This window comes from Fibroporia radiculosa (genome assembly GCF_000313525.1).
Source record: "Fibroporia radiculosa TFFH 294 genomic supercontigs, scaffold80812, whole genome shotgun sequence".
In the NCBI taxonomy this organism is placed as follows: domain Eukaryota; kingdom Fungi; phylum Basidiomycota; class Agaricomycetes; order Polyporales; family Fibroporiaceae; genus Fibroporia; species Fibroporia radiculosa.
The window spans coordinates 37736-58836 of record NW_012133520.1 but is presented as its reverse complement, the minus strand read 5'-3'; the positions used below and the strand labels follow the sequence as shown (position 1 = coordinate 58836).

The 21101-nt window shown below is 51.0% G+C and overlaps 9 protein-coding genes across 9 annotated transcripts; 6 read left to right on the top strand and 3 right to left on the bottom strand.

The window, feature by feature from the left end:
* Window positions 1-185: 185 nt before the first annotated feature.
* Window positions 186-3087, top strand: FIBRA_08343 (uncharacterized protein; the record flags this gene model as incomplete). Its single annotated transcript, XM_012329989.1, has 8 exons — window positions 186-221; window positions 274-329; window positions 385-487; window positions 542-821; window positions 877-1024; window positions 1078-1111; window positions 1167-1629; window positions 1688-3087. The coding sequence occupies 8 exons, from the start codon at window positions 186-188 to the stop codon at window positions 3085-3087; spliced, it is 2520 nt and encodes an 839-aa protein (XP_012185379.1).
* Window positions 3088-3351: 264 nt separating this feature from the next.
* On the top strand, window positions 3352-4426 carry FIBRA_08342 (uncharacterized protein; the record flags this gene model as incomplete). Its single annotated transcript, XM_012329988.1, has 3 exons — window positions 3352-3636; window positions 3694-3877; window positions 3930-4426. The coding sequence occupies 3 exons, from the start codon at window positions 3352-3354 to the stop codon at window positions 4424-4426; spliced, it is 966 nt and encodes a 321-aa protein (XP_012185378.1).
* A 234-nt stretch (window positions 4427-4660) lies between these two features.
* FIBRA_08341 (uncharacterized protein) lies at window positions 4661-8420 on the bottom strand (the record flags this gene model as incomplete). The annotated part of the gene is made up of 21 exons (XM_012329987.1): window positions 4661-4684; window positions 4737-4812; window positions 4864-5246; window positions 5297-5456; window positions 5557-5613; window positions 5662-5694; window positions 5748-5842; window positions 5896-6146; window positions 6196-6217; window positions 6274-6351; window positions 6400-6468; window positions 6521-6910; window positions 6968-7015; window positions 7068-7200; window positions 7251-7336; window positions 7384-7603; window positions 7656-7714; window positions 7774-7902; window positions 7952-8088; window positions 8137-8214; window positions 8267-8420. 21 exons carry the CDS (start codon window positions 8418-8420, stop codon window positions 4661-4663), a joined length of 2682 nt encoding a protein of 893 aa, XP_012185377.1.
* Window positions 8421-8597: 177 nt separating this feature from the next.
* Window positions 8598-9632, top strand: FIBRA_08340 (uncharacterized protein; the record flags this gene model as incomplete). The annotated part of the gene is made up of 4 exons (XM_012329986.1): window positions 8598-8613; window positions 8670-8775; window positions 8831-8947; window positions 8999-9632. The coding sequence occupies 4 exons, from the start codon at window positions 8598-8600 to the stop codon at window positions 9630-9632; spliced, it is 873 nt and encodes a 290-aa protein (XP_012185376.1).
* A 331-nt stretch (window positions 9633-9963) lies between these two features.
* FIBRA_08339 (uncharacterized protein) lies at window positions 9964-12486 on the top strand (the record flags this gene model as incomplete). Its single annotated transcript, XM_012329985.1, has 9 exons — window positions 9964-10038; window positions 10093-10287; window positions 10339-10729; window positions 10783-11304; window positions 11355-11383; window positions 11444-11707; window positions 11763-12181; window positions 12234-12317; window positions 12366-12486. 9 exons carry the CDS (start codon window positions 9964-9966, stop codon window positions 12484-12486), a joined length of 2100 nt encoding a protein of 699 aa, XP_012185375.1.
* A 127-nt stretch (window positions 12487-12613) lies between these two features.
* On the bottom strand, window positions 12614-16662 carry FIBRA_08338 (uncharacterized protein; the record flags this gene model as incomplete). The annotated part of the gene is made up of 13 exons (XM_012329984.1): window positions 12614-12837; window positions 12888-13111; window positions 13162-13543; window positions 13600-13838; window positions 13909-14087; window positions 14149-14306; window positions 14357-14513; window positions 14562-14782; window positions 14848-15056; window positions 15112-15468; window positions 15524-15600; window positions 15650-16381; window positions 16438-16662. 13 exons carry the CDS (start codon window positions 16660-16662, stop codon window positions 12614-12616), a joined length of 3384 nt encoding a protein of 1127 aa, XP_012185374.1.
* Window positions 16663-16821: 159 nt separating this feature from the next.
* Window positions 16822-17659, top strand: FIBRA_08337 (uncharacterized protein; the record flags this gene model as incomplete). The annotated part of the gene is made up of 4 exons (XM_012329983.1): window positions 16822-16870; window positions 16922-17002; window positions 17061-17339; window positions 17394-17659. 4 exons carry the CDS (start codon window positions 16822-16824, stop codon window positions 17657-17659), a joined length of 675 nt encoding a protein of 224 aa, XP_012185373.1.
* Window positions 17660-17821: 162 nt separating this feature from the next.
* FIBRA_08336 (uncharacterized protein) lies at window positions 17822-18641 on the bottom strand (the record flags this gene model as incomplete). The annotated part of the gene is made up of 5 exons (XM_012329982.1): window positions 17822-17896; window positions 17948-18021; window positions 18080-18295; window positions 18342-18426; window positions 18474-18641. 5 exons carry the CDS (start codon window positions 18639-18641, stop codon window positions 17822-17824), a joined length of 618 nt encoding a protein of 205 aa, XP_012185372.1.
* Window positions 18642-19279: 638 nt separating this feature from the next.
* On the top strand, window positions 19280-20640 carry FIBRA_08335 (uncharacterized protein; the record flags this gene model as incomplete). Its single annotated transcript, XM_012329981.1, has 3 exons — window positions 19280-20069; window positions 20123-20519; window positions 20574-20640. 3 exons carry the CDS (start codon window positions 19280-19282, stop codon window positions 20638-20640), a joined length of 1254 nt encoding a protein of 417 aa, XP_012185371.1.
* Window positions 20641-21101: the final 461 nt, after the last annotated feature.

Below are 21101 nucleotides of genomic sequence, written 5' to 3'. Positions count from 1 at the left end.
CTTATGAAAGGATCGTGATAATGCAAGAGGCTGGCCGCGACACATAACAGATCTCCGCACGTGATATAAATCTTATGTAAGCACTCGCTTGAACACGCTCGCTTGCTATCCCGGCGCCAATTGAAAGCTCCTTCGACGAGCTCGAGCACGACGTACATTGCACTGTCATCTCTGGTTGCACTTACATGGTCCGCATCATCATAAAGGGTGGTGTTTGGAAGGTATGCCAGTATCCATGCACCTGTGTAAGTACTGCTAATTCATGCTCTACAGAACACGGAGGATGAAGTTCTAAAGGCCGCTATTGCAAAGTATGGCAAAAATCAATGGTAAGTCGACAGCGTTTCTTCATTTCTATATCAAACCCGTGAATTCTTCGTCAAGGGCACGTATTTCGTCACTCTTGGTGCGCAAGACACCGAAGCAATGCAAAGCGCGATGGTACGAGTGGCTGGATCCGTCAATCAAGAAGACGGAGTGGTCCAAGGTACGACTTTGAGATTAACTCCGTAGGAATTATGTGATTGAATCTGTACCGAAGACGGAGGACGAGAAGTTATTGCACCTGGCAAAACTTATGCCAACGCAATGGAGAACCATAGCTCCCATCGTCGGCCGAACAGCAACGCAGTGTCTCGAGCGATATCAAAAGCTTCTGGATGAAGCGGAGGCCAAGGAAAACGAAGAGCTGGGATTGGCGGGTCCGGGTGATGAAGCGGGTCCTAGTGCTGACGACGTTCGGAGACTACGACCTGGCGAGATTGACCCAGACCCTGAGACCAAGCCTGCGCGTCCGGATCCCATTGACATGGACGAGGATGGTGCGTGCCTCGACGTTGTATGAGTTTTCAATGTAGGCTTACAGTCTTGCTATAGAGAAGGAGATGCTGTCCGAGGCGCGCGCTCGTCTAGCGAACACGCAGGGCAAGAAGGCGAAGAGGAAGGCTCGAGAGCGTCAGCTGGAAGAGGCGAGACGATTGGCTGTGCTGCAAAAGAAACGAGAGCTGAAGGCAGCCGGTATCATGTAAGTGCTCTGGAAATTCCCTTTTGGATACCGGAATCTCAATCATAATATAGTATGCGCCATAAGTCAAAGAAGAAAGGCATGGACGTAAGCTGAAGCTCGTTTTATGATGCTGTGTCGTTGCTAAATAGTGTCCAAATAGTATAATGCAGATATTCCGTTCGAGAAGAAACCTGCGCCAGGGTTTTACGACACCGCTGACGAGCAAGCCCGCGCTACGACTGCACCCGTTGGACAAAGTCTTCGCAGGCTGGAGAACAAGCGCAAACCTGATGAAGAGGAAGCTGAACGAAGAAAGCGACAGCGGAAAACGAACGGCAAGGAGGGTGGAGATGGGCCGCATCAGACGAAGTTCGTTGCTGCGCGTGACGCCCAGATTCAGAAGTTGAAGGACGCAGAATCAATCGGGCGACGGCGGAAGCTCGCGTTACCTGCAGCCCAAGTTGGAGAGGCCGAGTTGGAAGACATCGTTAAAATTGGTAGGGCAGGGGAGAACGCGAAGGCGTTGGTCGCAGGCGGGATCGATGCAAGTACGCAGTTGCTTAGCGATTACGACGGGCTCGAGAGGGCGCGTATGGCACGAACACCTCGCGCTGCACCTCAACGTACGTTTCGTTTGACAGATCAAGTAATTCTTCGCGCTAATTATACGAACTCTCGCAGACGACAATGTTTTGTCTGAGGCTCGCAACCTACGCAACATGACCATGGCACAGACCCCACTACTCGGGGACGAGAATACTCCATTGCATGCTGACCCCGCTGGAGGTACCGGTTTTGGAGGCGCAACGCCACGGCATCAGGTCGCATTCACACCCAATCCCCTGGCGACCCCTTCACGTGTGGGAGGGGCGGACTCTTCTGCAACGCCTCGAGACATTCAGGCAACGCGAGATACATTAAGTATTAACCCCAACGATCAATTCTCTGTTGGCGATACTCCTCGCGAAGAGCGGCTTCGCATGATGTCCGCGAAGCACGCGCTCAAGGCGGGATTCATGAGGTTACCGAAACCAGAAAATAACTTCGAACTACTTGTTCCGGAAGAGGAAGAAGAAGAGGCGACGGAAGGCTCGAAGCCTCAGGAGGAAGATGCGGGTGATCGCGACGCGAGGATGAGGCGCCAGCGGGAAGAGGAAGAGCGAAGGGCTCTTGCCCGGAGGTCGCAGGTTGTTCAGCGGGGACTTCCTCGACCAGCCCGAGTTCAGATCGAACACTTACTGCAGGACCTCTCGCTCAACGAAGAGCCGTCGGAATTTGCAGCAGCGGAGAAGCTCGTGCATGCGGAGCTGGCAAGTCTCCTCGTGCATGATACCATAGCCCATCCTATCCCCGGGACAGTCCATCCTGGCAGCACACTGTCTTCGTACCAGATGCCACCGGACGACTCAGTGGACCAGGCCAAGTTGGCAATTCACGAGGAGCTTGCGATCACTCTAGGCTATCCTGGGGCAGGTGAGGAGACGATGAAGCAGGGGATTGCGGCGTTATCGGGCCTGGACGAGGCGGACGATTCGGCGTCGTGGGTGCATGTGCGGCAACAATTAGCATACGATGCTGCCTCGAAGACCTGGGTCAGCCCGGAGACGCTGTCTGAAGAGCAGCGAATGGCCGGGCTGAGCGCGCTGCTCGATGACTGCCGACAAGATATGGCGAAGGAGGCCAGTAAGGCAGCTAAGTCGGAGAAGAAGCTTACCGTCACACTCGGAGGATATCAGGCCCGATCGAAGGCACTCGCGGAGCGAGTCACGGGCGCATTCGAGGAGATGATGAAGGTGAGACTCGAGTACGAGAGCTTTGTGCGGCTGCGGACGAACGAGTCCGCCACTGGTCCGGGGCGGGTCTCGGCGCTAGGGGAGGAGGTAGAAAAGCTTGAGCGGCGTGAGCGAATGCTGCAGGAGCGCTATGCCGAGCTTGAGACAGAGCGGAGAGAGTCGCAGGCGCGGGTTGCCGCACTGGAGGAGAAGGTCATGGTGGAGGCGGAGGCAATGAACGAGGCTGCCCTGGCGGAGCTGGGGGACGCCGACGATGGGAACGTCGAGGCTGTTGCTGCGGCTGCATGACGAAACCGGGGTGTGCGATTGATGTACGGATAGTACTTGTGCTTGTAGTATTATTATTTGGCTGGCAATACTCTGTATGCAGTGTGGTCCGTTGGGCTACAACACAGCTTCCGGCACGGTTGTCAGTCTGGGTGTGAGTGAGAGAGCACGAGGCTGTCTCAGCCTAGCATCGATACTCCGGATTCCGGACTCCTCTCTGTTGCCCCCCCCCCGCCGTAAGTATTCCTCGCTTGTAGCATACTGCCATCGTCGCCTCGGACTCGGATGAGCGCACCCGCGTCGAATGGAACCCAGTCCTCGCAGGGCGCTGTGTCCTACGCCACCTCGTTCAGCTCCTCTCCTAGGATCATCACCACCACCATATACTCGGGCACTCCTCTCCCGACAGGCTCCACCGCCGCCGGCTCATCTTCAAAATCCTCTGTCCCAGTAGCCGCGATCGCGGGGGGGACAGCCGGCGGCGTCTTCCTCGCCGTCGCTATAGTCGTCATATGGACATGGTGGGGTCGTTGCATCAAGCGGCAGCGCGACAGGGATCGCAAAGAGGCGGTGCGCGATCTGCCTCGACATGCTGGTCGTTTGTTGCTCACTTGTGGTCTTGCGCAGCTCGCAAACATGCAGGTCAAGGAAAACACCCGTCGGAATGCGGCGTCCGCGTCGTACACGCATCTCCCCCCCTCATCTGCTTCGTCTCGCAATGCGAGGAGGGTCACGTTTGTCCCGAGCACCTCCTCGTCCACACAGACTACCTTGAAGGCCTATACGGACGAACCAAAACTGTCTCTCTCTCGTATGTGGTCTTCTCCGATACTAGCGAGATGATCTATTCATTTATCTACCAGGGGACGTTCCGCCCCTTCAGAGCGGTTCCTTACCACCATACAGGCCAGCGCGCCCAAGTCCCCTCGCCCAGGGTAGCCCGCGAAATGAACAAGCCCCACTGCTTCACGGATCGCCTCATTCAGAGCCGCGGTCGCCTGTCGACCCCGCTCCCTCTCCGTCCGTTCAGCCGTTCGTCAAGCGGTCTCTGGCACACAAACGTTCTGCTGCGAGTTCCATCTCGGCCTACTCCGCGGAGAGCGGCGAGGAGCGTCAAACGCGTGTCTCGACGAGTTTGGTCATGGCCGCGCTGGGCCATCTGGACCCCCGCCGCTCGTGGCTGGGCAACTATCTTCCGCTGTCGGCCAATCGCCACAGGGCGAACAACGATCTAGAGCGAAATCGCCTCTCGCAAATGAGCGAGGTGTCGACGTACTCACAGGGTGATGAGATGCCCAGCGAACCTGTCGGCTATGCGTACGGTGGCGAAGAGGGACCAGGTCCAAAACAGTCCGCGTGAACCCCGGAAGGTGCCCCTCTGCACACCGAAATTATTATGCGGCTATTGATGATGACGTACCTTCGTTTTGGACATTTAGCATTGCTTGGACTACTGATGACTTATCACGTTTTTGACACTTGTATCCTGGAGTTTGATGTAGTAGCACTAATGGTCGTGGCACGACGTAGTTCTGATCTGTTGTACTCATGCACTGCTGTAGTGATACCGACTCAACTGTATGACGACGAATTACTATCGTAGTGAATGAACATATTGCTTTGGTTTCGTTAGCTTGCATGTAGGTCACACAAGTGGGAGGGAGACACACCTGCTCTACTTGTGCAACGGATGTCTTGAATTCGCTGACTTCTCGCCAGCAGTCTAGTGGTGTCGATGCATGGTTTCTGCAAAGGCCACTCAGCAGGATACCGTGTATCAGAGACCGTTCAACGTACTTGTAACACGAGACGACCGCCTCTCCCTTCGCTTGCACCGCGGCGTAGCCTTCCAGCTCATGCCTCGAATGGAATCGCTCCACCTTCTTCCTCACCTCCTCCAGGTCGCCCATCAGCGCCGCACTACTCTTCACGCTGCCAGCGATGCCCTCTTCACCCTCCTCCGTACTCGCCGCGCCGGCCATCTCACGCTCGCGGTCGAGGTTCTCCTTCTCGAGCGCACGCTCGATCTCCGTCTTCACCTGTGCCTCTTCCTCACGCAGCCGCGCGAGCTCCGCCTGGATGCGCGAGCGGACGTGCGCGTCGATGGACGACTGCCGCTCTGGCGGCGGGTCGGGCGAGGCCGTGTGGTCGGACAGCTGGTTCACGACATCTTGCGAGAACTGCGGGAGGTGAGCAGCAAGCGCGCGGAGGCGAGGGGGGGAGTGCGCACCTGGATGGGGATCTCTGAAGAGAAGACCTTCTCGTCGGCATGGGGCGTGGATTGACCCGCACCCATTGGTGCTGGCAGTAGGCGGGAGGTGGATGGTGAATGTGGCTGCTGCAGGCGCGGCCACGGCCAGCGCGAGGACGCGAGGACGCTCCGATTGCCCCTTATGGAAGGTGTAGGATTGGGCGTTCGACAAAATGAGACGAAAGCAAGGCAAGTTCATTCAAGACTACACGTAACACTATAATACAATATGGCCCTACTGAGATACGGATGCACCTGTCCGCTTGTCATAGTACTTGTGCCCGTGTTCCAACAGCCTGTGCAAGGTCAGTCGTGATTCGGAGTGACAGAATACCATGACATACCAGTCTGATTCAATCTCTGTAAGTACTCGTATCCTTTGAGGATCACCATCAGCATCCGACATGGTTCAAATAGGAAAAAGGCTTACTGAGTCTTTTTAGTCTCTTCCATCTCATGGAAAATCACCCACCCTGACCGCGGCTTCCTCGTGAAGAGAACCGAGTTGGGATGCACGTGTAGCGTCTGGCAAAAGCATAATAAGCTTTGTAGATGCGAATGTTGCAGCGTTGACGTACTGTATCTCCTCGTACAGATCGATAGGTTCCGTCTGCCACCCACCGCGCGCCATTTCGCCAGTATCCGCTGACTAGGCATTTTCGCAACCTCTTCGCATCCCCCTGGCAGCTTTCCAGAGGAAGATTGAACCGTTGCATGTATTTCTTCAACTGTGCCCTGATGGAAATAGCGCGAGACATGGCGCGGAAGGACAGCGCATGCGATTTGCACCACGAGGAAGACTTGCCGTAGCGAGTAAACGCATTGTAAGCTGAAGAAGCATCAGAACAGGTGATCACTGGGGGACGCGGTGTTCGCACCATTCAGCAGTGTTAGGTGATCCTATAGCACGAGAAGGGTCAGTGTACGACAGACAATTGAAGGCTCATGTTACTTACCCCTTCTTCTGCCGTGAACTTTCGGCGCTCCAATTCAGCCAGCGCACCAGCCGCACCATCCGGGATGACAAACACGTCCTGCAATATGTGAGCGACGGTGATCCTATGACCACGACCACGACGCACTTGGATAGCCGTCATGGCTGCAATTGTCAAAATTTCTTCGCCACACTGGTGCTCCTTGGAACTGAACAGCTAGCAGTGAAGGCGAGTTAGCCACGTCGTAGTGAAGTGACAGACAACACACCATCCGCGCAATATTTACCTCCACCGGACATTCGGCAACCTTCTCACCTGTAGGGGTCAGCCGCCCATCCTCACCTATCATCCCCGCAGCGTAGAGCCCCTCGAGCGCGCGCAAAACACTCTCAGCCGGAGGCGCGGAGACCCACTCAAACTTCATGAGGTCGTCAATCCCAAGCGACTTGAGCTGTAGAATGGGCGTGGTGAGATCCGTGCGGGTGATCTCGGGCGGAGTCGTCAAAGGGAGTCTCGTGTATGCGCTTTCGGGGAAGAGCCGGTAGCAGATGCCAGAAGAAGTACGTCCTGCACGGCCGGCGCGCTGTGTGGAGGATGCCTGGGAGACGGGGATGGTAACGAGGGAGGATAGGGAGGTAGAAGGATTATAGGTGCGGATCTAACCATCGTGTGAGGGTTAGAATTGACTGCATGATCGTCATATACATGCCTTGACAAATCCAGAATCGATGACGAATTTAATCCCATCGATAGTAACACTAGCCTGTATGATATTGGATGAATATATACACTAGTGGAATGTGAAGCTATCGTACCTCGGCAATGTTAGTAGAGACGATGACTTTGCGAGTACCACGCTCAGCTGGTTCGAAAACCGCGAGCTGTTCGTCAGTGGTGAGACCTGCGTGCAATGCCAGTACCTTCAGACGCATTGCATTGCGTGGAAGGCTACATGCGCCGTCAGGGATGAAATCGGACTCTGAAGGAAACACGCTCACGTCGGCAGCATTTCTGATAAATCTTCCAGACATTGCTCTATCTCATCTCGTCCTGTGAGGAAGACCAGGATGTCACCGCTACCTTGCTGTGGATTGATGAGCACAGGCACGAATCGAAAACGCGTTAAATTACCTGTAAATGGATATTCCATACGACTTCTGCGGCTTTGCGCACATAATCTGGTGCAGGCTCCTTCAGGTACGCCAACTGGACCGGATACATACGTCCCTCCAAGCTAACGATAGTGGCTTCATCACTCGAGTTGCCTGCGGTGAAGTAGTCCAGAAATGACGTTGCATCGAGCGTTGCAGAAGACACGATTAGTCGCAGGGACGGCCGCTTGCGGCGGATCCTACAGAAGGGGTTTCAGACAGCAGGAAATGAAAGCCCCGCTCCTTGCCTACTTTTTCAGGATACCAAGCATCAGATCCGTATAGATGCTCCGTTCGTGCGCTTCATCTATCTTATATGCTATGCATTAGGATAAGCTCGGGGGGTGAAGCGCACGACGACAGCACGAACCATAATGACGCTATAGCGGCTAAGCAGCGGGTCGATCAACGTCTCGCGGAAGAGCATTCCATCCGTCATATAGAGTATTCGGGTGCGTTCCTTATCGCTAACGTCTTCAAAGCGGATGGTGTAGCCGACCTGAGGAACATTTACGAGATTGCAGAGTCCATGGGCGTGAAAGACTCACCTCATCTCCTAGGATTGAGCCGACCTCTGATGCGACGCGTCCGGCGACCGACGTAGCTGCAACACGTCTAGGCTGGGTACACGCTACTATGTTTCCATCTGCGGACCAGCCTGCCTCGTGTAGGTATTGAGGAAGTTCTAAAGGCCGGTAAGTAGAGAATTAGAGAAAATATCAAGCTCACTGACGAGTCGTCTTTCCACAGCCAGTTTGACCCACTACAATTACAACCCCATACTTCTCAACACAGTATAAAAGTTTCTCTCCTGGAAAACACATCAACAACAGTACACCGGCTCCGCAAGACCTGGTACAAACTGTGTTTGAATATAGGAAGACGTTCCCGCGCTGCTGAGATAGATAGTGAAGACGATATAGGTGCTGATGGGACAACATTTTCCTCAGTTTCTGTCGCGCGGTCGAGAGAGCTGCCTGGCCCGACTGTGCCGGGTTTCCAGAATTGGAGAGACATTAGTGCACGAGCGCTTTTTCGTAGCGGTTGTTTGAATCTAAGGCTTTTGGACGCGGGACCAAGCCGAAACAAACTCATCTTGTGGCTTACTCACTCTACTTGCGGACTCGGACATCTTGTCCCATCCTTACATCTCTTATCGCTACAGAGCACCGTTTACCCTAATATCTTCCTATCATGTCTGAACGAAAAGGTGAGATATCTGCGCTCATAAAGTGCTTGACTACGTTTAACAGTTTTGTTTCAAAGTTTTGAACAAGTACTTCCCCCCGGATTTCGATCCGGCCCTCATTCCTCGCAGGAAGCAGCCGAAGAATTCACAACAAGTGGTTCGTCTGATGGCTCCCTTCTCTATGTGCGTTTGCCCTCTCTGACATATGTTTTAAAACACTGACATTCGGCTGATGCAGGCGATGTAACACTTGCGGAGAATATATCTACAAAGGGAAGAAGTTCAACGCCCGGAAAGAGACTGTAGAAGGGGAGGACTACTATGGCATCAAGATTTTCCGTTTCTATATCAAATGGTACGTAGAGAGTGCCTTGCGGTGTTGAGTGTCGCTGACACTTCGTCGTAGTACCTTGTGTTCCGCCGAGATCACCTTCAAGACGGATCCAAAGAATACTGACTATTCTGCCGAGCACGGCGCTTCGCGAAACTTTGAGCCTTGGCGAGAGGAGCGAGCAGTTGAGGAAGAGGATCGATTGGCGAAGCTGGAGGAAGAAGAGAACAACCCAATGAAGGCGCTAGAGAATAGAACCGTTAACTCAAAGCGAGAGATGGATATCCTAGATGCATTGCAAGACATTCGTGCGCGAAATGCGCGGAATGAACGAGTGGGGCAATCTGTGGATTTGATGGAGCGAATTGGGGTTGAGGAGATTGAGACAGAGGAGGACAGAGAACGGAGAAGGCAAGAAGAAGAGGATGAGAAACTGGTGCGCGAGGTCTTCGCCAAGATCCCGGTTGATAGCGCTGGCTCTGGCGGGTCCGCCGAGTCGGATACGCCTGCGCCGGTGGTAACGATGAAACGGAAGGCAGAGGGGGTAGAGCCTGAGCTGAAGAACTTGTTACCAGAAGATACTCGAGCGCTGATATCCTCCAAGTCGTTCGGGGCCCCACCAGCAAAGAAGAAGAAGACGGATATGAAGAATTCTCTCGGAATTAAGATCAAGGGGAAAACAGTGGCGAAAGCAAAGGTCGCTGTATAATGATGCGGCTGCGGCCGTTCCTTTTTGACTGGCATTTGCGGGGATTATACGTACTGTGCACTGTAGTATATATATAAATTAGGAGACTTTTTGCTATTCTTCTATTTTGTCGTGGACTTGGGTTGCGCGCAAGAGCTTGCTCGCGTGCGCGTCTATCCCTCTGATTTGGGCGATGACTTCATGATGTAGCCATGGCGCGCGCTGTGGGGGCAAAGGCAGCGGGCGGATCGCATTCCTCCGCACACGGATTGCTTACCAACTACGACCCTAACGACGACAACCATAACAGTTGGAAGTAACGCAACGCCGAAATTGTTCTCCATTCGCGGCAATGGCCAAGCTGGCTCGTACACAAGCCCTAGTGTCGACACTGTTTAGGATAGTCACATATCTCTTCCTTCGGGTGGTGAGTATCATTTTCCCTGTCGTTTAGACATTGAACACCTACCCGCTGTAATAGGCACCCCATCATCTGTTCAGAAATTCCATAGCTACTCTATATCCTGTTTATCTAGTCCTCTTCTACCTTCAACCCTATCCTGCAACTAGTCGCGTAGCGGAGACGCCAAAAAAGGAGACTGTCTCTGACCTTAAGCCGGAAACCGAAGCTTCAACAGATACTGTAGCACCTATCAAGGTATTACCGGTCTCGGAGGTATGTCACTTATCTCTTCGCACCAACGATTTGTTGCCTATAAGGTGGCAGGTGCCGCAATCCTCAAGCAGCCCTCTATTCGCGCTTATATTCTCGCTGCCAACATCGAGTCGTTCCTTACGCATCGTCAACCTTATAATCAACACTCTGCTATTCACAGCTGCCACAGACCTTCTCCTGTACCCCTACTTTGACGATGCTCGAGATGTAGTCTTTTCACGAGTGGGGGCAGTCTATTCCGATGCAGCCAAGATTGTGGTCCGCTATCCTGGCGTCGATTCTACATCGCGCATGGTCCAGATCTCATGGAGGCAGGTCACCAGTCCGGAGTTCACAAGCGATGAGTTTTGGAAGGAGGGACCCGCAGCAAATTTGACCGCGGAAAATGATTGGGTTGCGACTGTCAAGTTAACTGGCCTCTGGCCTAGCACCGAGTATGAATGTGAGATACTCAATCACTCATAGTTTTTGCTTCTCATTTATGCCAAATGTCAGACCAGCTTGAGGATACAAACGGGACGGTACTTCCATATCCTACAGCTCCAATTCGATTCCACACGTTCCCCGACTCACTGTTACATAGCGGTTCTCACTTCCGTTTCGTCGCTTCATCTTGTCTGATCCCAAATTATCCATATGTACCATTTCATGGCCGTAGAATCCGCGGGTTTGACTTACTTGCAGACTACTTGTGGCCTGCAGTGCAGGAGACTGATTTGGCAGAAACGATTTCTTCTGCGACAACGGGGACAACTGATCCTGTTGAATCCGGGTCGACAGAGATACCTTCCTCATCAGTGCTAGAATCACCTTCACCGACGCACAATCACCCGGTTGTCGCGACGGAACCCGGTTTGTCAACAAAACCGAAGCCACCAACTGAGTTCATGCTCATGTTGGGCGACTTCATATATGCGGATGTGCCATGGTATTTTGGAGACGATAAAGAGGCATATCGCCGTCTGTATAGGAGAAATTATCAGAGCGACAGTTTCAGGAGAGTGTACGAGCATCTACGTAAGTACACACCACGTCCGCATATATGCGAGGGCTTATCCCTTGAACAGCAATATTCCACCTTTATGATGATCACGAGGTATAGTTGTCTTCTCATAAAGGTTCATATCCAGCAGACCTAACAATAGCGATAATGTAGATCATCAATAACTTCGCAGGGTATGGCAACGACTCAGCTCCCCCATTCCCGAGTGCGAACGATGCCTACACGCTCTATAATGCCCAATCAAATCATGATTCTGCTGGGGAGAGTCAAAACTACTACGAATTCCAATACGGCGATGCTGCATTCTTCGTCATGGACACGCGGCGATATCGATCGGTCATTGAAGTCACCGATGAGGCTAGCCGCACTATGCTGGGCGACAAGCAGTTGGGTGCTCTGTATGACTGGCTGGGAAGGGTGAGTAGTATTTGACTGTTGATACTCCACGCTTGCGGGCTGATTAGCGCTGCAGGTGAATAACACGGCGACCTTCAAGTTCCTTGTTTCTTCAGTGCCATTCACTTCGCTATGGACGCACGAGGGTCAGATCGATACTTGGGCTGCATTCGTTTACGAGAAGAGCGCATTACTCAGTGCTCTCCACTCCGTGCCCAACGTCATCGTGATTTCTGGCGACCGGCATGAATTCGGCGCGATTGAATTCACGGGCGAGGATCCGAGCTTCTCGGTGCTCGAGGTATCGACGAGCCCACTGAGCATGTTTTATGTACCTCTCATCCGTACGCTGAATATGCGAAGTGAAGGCACGGTGTTAAAGAAGCGCGAAGTTGTGCAGACTGCCGAAAACGGGACAAAGGAAGTTGTCACCGTTATGGAAGAGGTACCCCAGGAGAAGGTGATCAAGTATCTCCCACTAGGATATCATAAGTGGTTAGTAGGCTGCCCCTCGGCTTTGCCCTACCCTGACTTGTGGATGCTATAGGTCCTCTTTTGAGGTGGACACGCGGAACCCAGAGCATCCTTTTCTGAGATTAGAAGTGATGATTGAGGGATCACCAGCATACCAGTATGTCCGCTCATGCTTAGCTGTTTCGTCGTACTGACCCGTCTCTAGCATGGAGATACGTGGACATCCGGTCAGACTACAAACCTCGACATCTATAGGGACGTATATGCCACAGACTCTCAAAGGAGTCCTCGACAAAATTGGGTTGCGACCTAGCCTTTGGTTCTAAATATTAGACATTTTGTATTCAATGGTTGCTCTCCGGATGTATTCCTGTAATCTAATGTGGCATTGTTGTAATGACTATTCACGAGCTATAGATTGGGCACTAAACAGGGCTCGATCTCCAATCCTTGCTACAGTCCGTTGATCGTTTGTCCGGAGAAACGCTCTTGAACGCGTGCGTAGTGCTCCATTTCTGCTTGGCTCACACTAGGAACTAGCTCATCTAGTGCGGCTTGAAAATCCTCTTGCGATACGAGGACCTGTGTCTCGGCTGGCGTCGCCATTACAGCAAGGTAGTACTGAGGTGTAAGGGGGTACGGATGTTGCGGACCCGGCTGCATTTTATTCAGCCACGCTGAAGGTATGTCAGACATAATGAGCTACAGCAAATATCACAGGACATACCAATAGTAGCTTCAAGCTCTTCAGCTTTTCTAGACATCGCTTTTAACAACGCATCAGCGCACAAAGCGTAAAAGTCGGCACCAGTATAATGGAAGGGACATCGCTCGGCTATGAGATCTAGGCGAAGGTCAGGATGCAACTTGAATTTTCTGGTTAGCGCCTGGAGGATGTTGAGCTGCGCGGCATGTGTCTTGCTGACACCAAGATACAACATGCGATCGAATCTAGCAATTGATCAGTAGGAATTACAATCTGCATGGAGCTTATGGGGCACCTTCCAGGCCGAAGAAGAGCAGAGTCCAACAGATCCGGTCGATTAGTTGCCCCAATGACGAAAACATCTGCACCAGACTTGCCGCCTGACAGCCCGTCTAGCTCTGCTAGCAGCTGACTGACAATGCGATCCATGACACCTCCAGAGTCGCCATGGTTTCCTCGCTTCGGGGCGACAGAGTCCAATTCGTCGAAAAAGATCACGCATGGTCGCGCATCCCTGGCGCGCTGGAAGACCTTTCGCACATTGGCTTCAGACTCGCCGATGTACATGTTTAGAAGTTCTGGGCCCTTGACAGAGAAGAAGTTGAGTGCACACGAGGTGGCTACCGCTTTGGCGAGTAAGGTCTTTCCTGTGCCGGGAGGTCCATAGAGTAGAATGCCTACAACATATGATCTGGTTATTCAAAACGAGAGCATGATATACAACATGACGAACCTGAACGCTTCTTGAGCCCGTCTGCAAACAGCTCTGGATGTTCTAAAGGCAATTGGATGGTATCCAATATATCTGCTTTGACATGAGCAAGGCCTCCCACATCGTCCCATGACACAGATGGAATCTTTGGCGCCCCTATGCTCTCTGAGTACGATGCTCTTGTCTCGGAGAGAGCAGCCTCGAAATCTGCCATCGCCATGGAGATACCCGCGTTGAAAAGATCTGCAACTGAGCGTGTCCTGTAAAAAAAAAAATCGCGCTAGTCAGTATTCATCTCGAAGTTGCAAGCTAGAGGCAGAATGAACATACTGATCCTGCATTGCTCGCTGCAGCGACGCTGCTTTGGAACGGCATACAAGGTCGACGAGATCACTTGCAACTAGAGCTGCTGTCCCGACCGCCAAATCGCGAATGGAGACATCTGGAGCGAGGTCACAATCTTGCAGCAGTGACACCAATATTTCATGTCTTTCTGCTTCTCCAGGTACCTTTGCGGAGATCGGTAAGAGCGATAAACATACAAACCTACCTAGAAACAGCCGTCCATACCTCAAGAGTAATCTCATGTTTGAAACACGCGAGAATACGAGGAGGGACACGTTCTGGCCGATTAGTAGTTGCGACAACAATAACAGGGAAGCCAGACAAGTTCCAGGTCTCCTGTAAGCTGTCAATGCATTCCTGCAATGCACTAGTGATACTTGGTTCTATACGGGCCAGGTTTATTGGAATCATTGTTCTTATAGTGCACGCTTACCTTTCCCAGGCTCCAGCGTTTGAGTTGTTTGAGAGAACGCATCGATGTGTCTCAATAGTAGTATTGATGGGGAACAAGACGCGGCAGTTTCGAAGCGCGCTCGGAGAGTTCCTTCAGTCTTTGCGTCACTGTCATCAACGACGTCGTAGCAGTCGATCTGTGACAACATGAATACGCCAAATTGAATATGAATTAACAAGCTTACCTCGCATAAATGCATTCCAAGTCGACGCGAAATGGATGATGCAACAGTATATTTGCCTACACCGGGCGCACCTTGTAACAAGATTGACAGTTGAAGCTGATAGCCTACAGCATGGCGGCTCAATGCTGCTGAAGCCAGATCACACAGTTTCTGATAAGGACTGTCTGATGCGGTCAGGAGCGATGATGAGCCGCCATATCCTAAAAACGGTGTGCCTTTGCCTACGAATATAAGAGACGTTCAAAATACTCAAGGATAAACGACATACTTATTCCCAGATACTGACTGATATCGGGTACTCTCGAGTGCTCCAGACCCGTTTGTATCATACGTGTCACGGAGGAATCGATCCAGCATCCTAATTCACCTACGGTTGCGCCTACATATATATCTTGTAATGATCCTTCGCCACACTGGCTAGTCAGCACATTGTGCTCGATGTTAGTAACGAGGAAGTAAACCAGCTCGTTCGCAGTGTCCGAGTAATCTGGGTATCTTACAAATAAAATCAATAAGCTCGTATACAATCACAGCCACATGAGATGCTCACTCGTGGTCGAGATCATCCGGTCCTTCCTCCACGCCAGAATCTTCTTCCTCTTCCTCGAAGCTGGCAGAACGATGAATATCGTCCGTATTGATCTTCACACCTATGACGTCTCCCTGCTTTACCAATCGCGTACTTTTTTTGAAATATTCCTGAAGAGCGTGAAGGAATAGAGGTTGATATGCTCGATTGGTAGAAAAGGGCGATGCAACGCGCGCTATGGTCACGGACCGAGCTGTGGGGATCGCGGGACGATGGGACCCAAATGGGCTTGGTCGCAACAATATGCTTGGAGTTTCGGATATTGAATTCCCACCAAAAGTATTCAGGAGTAGCTGAGGAGAGAGCGAAACACGACCGCTAAATGACTCTTGAATATATTTTTGCAAAATAATACTTGTGCTGTTAAACTCACGGATTACATATAGCAAGGTCCTGTACGCATACACGAACTAATCGTTGAGCAGATCCGCTGCTAGATTTCAACACAGCCTTCCATTCATAAGCATACGTGCAGAGAAGCTACGATACGAGAGCCTACCCAATCGCCCTCCAATACTCCGACATGGCTCAAATCCGAGACGTGAAGATAAATTGTACAATCATCCTGTTGAGAGATGAACCTATCCAACGGGATGGCTATGGAATGCCATTCAGGTAGACAAATGTGTGATTTCTCATCTGGAATGTTTTCCGTGATAAGTTCTGTGTCGGCGACATCTGAAGTATATGAATGCGAAGACAATATGCCACTGGGCGCAGGTTGTAGAATAGAACCAGCAAGGAAACCTTCGGTAATCTCGAATTCCAGCTCCGAAGAGCTCGCATCAGACTGCATGTCCAAATCGCGAGAATAAGAGGACGCCGCTGCATGAGTCTCTTCGAGATGCGGTGAATAAGATATATAAATTCGAGAACTTCCTCTCTTGAGGTAACCTTGCAATGCAGGAGACATCATTGCTAGCTGGTAGCGATATATATTGCATCCCCCTTCGTTCGTCGAGTGCTCGTCAAGATCTTGGTCATCAAATGAGTATATACTGCCTTGCCGAAGAATGGCATTCTTGCCGAATAGCCAACTCTCCAAGGAGGTTTTATGGGTAAATGCAAAGTCATAAGAATCATGCGACATAGCGGAAAAGACGGCTTCCGATACTACGACTGGGCGAACGGTCTTGATGAAATGGGTAGGCTGGCCGCTCAACAGGTCACTCTGTTGGAAGATACTAGAATGGTGCTCCAGCCAAGACCTAGGAATGGCAGCGGCAGTGGCCTAAAGTATCACATATGATGACGAGGCGGAAAACGCACAAGAGAACATTAACATACGTTGACATCGAAAACGGCCCACGCAACCAACGACTTTAGACTTGATCCATTTGAAGTCGCTTTGCGAGTAATAGAGACGGCTACACGAGGCTCGTCATCAAATCCTGGTCTTTTCAGAGCATTCAAGAGCTCTTCTGGAAGTATAATGTCGTCTTTGTCGTCTGCAGCATCGTGTAGAGAAAGCGAGCAGTCGATCACAGCTGGACGGTCGAAGAGAAAGTCCATCGTGGGAATTTCCGCCCCGCCACCCGAAAATATGTGCGACTTCTGCAATGTACGCATTCTACAATTAACCTCAAGGCAACTTCTAGTCTAGGTCTCGTAACGATATCTTCTCTCGTGACTTGTCTATAAAGTTTCTTGCTCGAAATCAGTTGTAGCCTAATGAATCGCGGCGGTAGAGGAGGAGGAGGATTTGGCGGTCGAGGTGGTGGTGAGTTGACGTCTTTGCATTTGTATTTTGCAGTCATTCACTACATGCTAGGCCGTGGAGGCGGGGGCGGTAGAGGAGGCGGTAGAGGAGGCTTTACACAGCGCGATACCGGTCCTCCAGACGCGGTCCTTGGTGAGGTGCCGGTTGCGGGTTCTGTGCATTGGCGAGTTAACTGCGTGAATCATTTCAGAAATGGGCTCGTTCATACACGCGGTGGAAGATGAAATGCTGTGTTCTTCTGTCATGCCAGAAAAGGTGCCATATTTCAACGCGCCGATTTACCTGCAGAACAAGTCCGTCATTGGACGAGTAGACGAAATTTTGGGACCCATCAACGAAGTTTACTTTTCCGTTAAAATGGACGCCGGGATGGTCGCGAGTAGCTTCAAAAAGGGCGATAAAGTGTATATTGCAGGTGATAAGCTGCTACCTATTGAGCGCTTTCTGCCGAAACCGAAAGCTGCCGGAGGTGTGTTTTTTCTCTGTCCTCTCAGTATCACCATGCTTATGTCTCGAGCTGTAGGTGTTACAAGTATGTCCTGTTTCTCTGGTGTTAGGTCAATGCTGATTGACACGCTGCAGAGCGTGGTCGCGGTGGTCGTGGTGCTCCTGGAGGACGAGGACGCGGTGCGCCGGGCGGCAGGGGATTCCAACGTGGTGGAAGTAGAGGAGGGCGAGGTGGTTCAAGAGGTGGCTTTGATCGGGGGCGCGGCGGTGGTAGGGGCGCTCCAGGCTGGGGAAGAGGTGGAGGAAGAGGTGGCCGAGGAGGCTTTCGCGGTTCATAGCTGATGTTTCCGCTGTATTTGTTCGTGCTCTGCATCTGTTGTATTCCCAAATCTCAGTCTCCCCTACATGAGAGATCCGACAGTCGACAATGATGCCGACGATGTCAGTCCCGTATGATAGCACTACATGTAAGTTACAGTTGGAAATGTATCATGTACACTGAACCTAGGGCTTCAGGGCTTTCATTTCATCTGCGACTTCTTGAACCCTCTGAGATCGTTCGAGCTGCGAAGCAACCGACTGAATCATAGATGTTAGCAGATGGAAAAGTACCGCTGTTAGATCTCCTACCTGTTTCAGCTCTGCGTGTATAGCATTAATCTTTATAGCAACTTCGCCCACATTCTCGAGCATGTGGTTCAAGCCTACGAAGTCCACAGATCTATTATCGGAGGTAGCATTCACTGATGTGAGCGGACATACCTGCATCATCATCATGGTCCAATTGTCCCTCCGTAGAAGACCCTTCATATGGTTCGTCTTCCAACTCGCGCTGACGTTCCAAAAGTTCTTGCATGAGCTCCTCAACTTTGGTTGGATGCTCGCGCCGCTTTGTTGCAATCTCTCGGTCCCATTTTAAGCTCTGCTCTGCAAGTGACCAGATGTGCCTGTCGAAACCTTCGTCGAATGGTTCCTCTTCTGCTATCCTGTCAGTGATGATTCGCCGACTGGTCATAATTCTGACCTTGTTCGCTGATGTCGACCTCCTCAAAATTGCGACCATTTATACGCAAGTTCGGTCGCGTAATATCAAAGGTTTTGTCTATAAACTGGGGTGTGCATGAGTTTTAAATGAGATATAATGCAAGCAACATACATTATACAAGTGCTTGAGTAGAGCATCGCGTTCCTGTATCTGACCGTTTGTCACCAGCTCTTCATCGAGGGCTGCGATTGCGGCTCTGGTGTAATTCGCCTTTATACGCAGCCAGGCTGGTAGAGAGTCTACCGATATCCGAGTTGGATCTTCTCGTTGAATTTCCATAGCAAGATTGGTGTTATTTCGCAGAATTTAGAGGCAACAGATATGTCACTTCACTTCTTAAGACGCGCCATCGTGATGTACCGACGCGTCGTGGTCACATGCCGTCGTTGATCGCAACTCCCTCGGGCCACTGCAGTGCCATGCGCACTGCCGCCACGCATCGTGGCCCAATTGAAAGTGCGCGCCAACAAGTCCTAAGGCCTCAAAATCCCAACTGTGTACAGGAAATCAATACTTACTGTTCTACTACAACGACTTTGGGAGAGCTCTGCAGTGCGCCGGCATCCATATTAGTTTCGACGTCATTGCTCAACGCTACTAGCTCAGAGCTGCCAGTGGAACGACTTGTTATCACGATTCATACTACTTACTGCTGAGCTAGCTCTCCGGTAGTCTTGTCGCAAAAGCCTTACACATATCCTTTTTTGACTGTTCATAGTAGAGCCTGGCCGTGATGTCATCTCAATGGTGGACTCACTGCAGGTGGGCATGGAATAAAATAGCTGACATTTACGATGTAGGGATATACCTTTATGTGGCCATATGCACTCTGATATTCAGTGAGCTCTCTAGATCATTAGTGTGGATATCATTCAACATGTGTCTTTTGTATTTCAGACCTGGCAGGCTCCGCCGTGATGCGACATCTTCGAGGTCCTACCCAATCTCATTCTGTGCAACTTCCCATCGAGATCTGGGAGCGCGTCATCGACTTTCTAGCAGAAGACATTCACGGAATATCATCGGGCACGGATGACGCTTTGAACAGATTTGCCACCGTTTGTCGGGCATGGGAACCCAGGTGTCGTTTTCATCTTTACCGGAATGTACGGATGCACGACAAGGGCCAGGTTTCTGGTATTGCGAAGATGATTCGCAAACATCGCTACCTCCAGAACGCTATCCATCTTGTTCATTTCGATCGAATGGACGCGATGGGCCTATTCGCGACGATGATGGTCCGGAAATTGCCTTCTCTACAGATGATTGGTATCCGTGGTCCAACAGAATGGAAGTCTGGACTCATGCACGCTGACGTGCCAATGTTCCTCGCCACTTTTACCTCGATTACTCGCCTGTCTCTCAAGTGGGTGACGTTTCCGTCTGTCGTCGTATTTGGACGGCTGGTCTGCGCACTACCAAACTTGACGTATCTCCAATGCCAGTGGCTCACTTTCCGTGCCGATGGTCGGGCTACACCACCTAAACATAATGCTATCACAGAAGTCCATTTAAGTGGCTTGGGCTCTGACACGATCCCATTTCTGCTCACGACATCTATAAGTCATGGACTTAAACGCTTGACTCTTGAGGATATCCAAGACGAAGATATGCGTTTTGATCGCATCCAGCAACTCCTGGAAGGTGTCGGAGAATCCCTTTTGAGTGTTCATCTTCATCCTGACCCGTACGCAAAATTTTTAACGGGTAAGCACCTACAGTGAAGATTCTCATGTAACTAATGACAAGCTGCGTTCTAGGGTCTAAGATTCATCTTGGACATAATCCACATCTGGAAGTCTTTGAGTTCACGTCGCGCTTTCCCACTGAAGATCCGGATTCTTTGCATCATTTACTCTCGGGGATTTCCCCTTCGAAGCTCCGTGAAGTATCTATAACCGTCATCGTAGAACTTGTCGATTTTAGCAGAGATGTGACGCTTGCGCAAGTCCTCTCTGTCTTTCGTGATGATGTTTATGTCAAAGTTGATCAGCTCTTATCTCATTCACGTTTCACTAAATTCCGTGCAATCACCTTCACGCTTATGCTTGAAGCTCGCCTACATGTCGATGTTCCTAGCCTTATACCGTCTGAACATGACTGGTGGCAATGCATTTCATTGCGATTTCCGCACCTGTGTGCGCAGGAAAGGCTCCGGTGAGATCGGTTACTTGACTGACGTCGGACCAGGACAATTTATTATTCTTGTAGAACACAAATTGTCACTGAGGATCGATGGGTACAGGGCGGAAGTGGCTACTATAAGCCAATTGTATGAAACTTCTGGCCCTGCCACTTGTCTTTTGATCTGGTATGTTCACATACGCATCTCGTCAATTGATACGATATTAGTCTGACTATACTGATTCATATCAGCTTCTACTATACTACTAGTCAAATATGTACAATTGTGCTGCCTGCAGTGAAAATCAATGTGCTGTAGTGACTTTGAGGAAGAATTGCTTTTCATCATGGCGTTGATCGCTATCTGCTATCCATCAACTGTACCAGGTGACAGTCTACACGGCGCAACATATGCGAGTGATTGGACAGCTGTGATAGAGTATATAGTGAGTAGTCAATGTGAATCTTCCTACGTCTTTTTCTGGCTAGGAATTCCGAAAGACGTTTCTCTGTTATCGTACGTTATTAGATTAATACATTTTTACATATTACTACGACCCGGTACGTACTTACTGGTAGTCACCGAAAGCGACTTCTCATACTGATTTGGTTGAG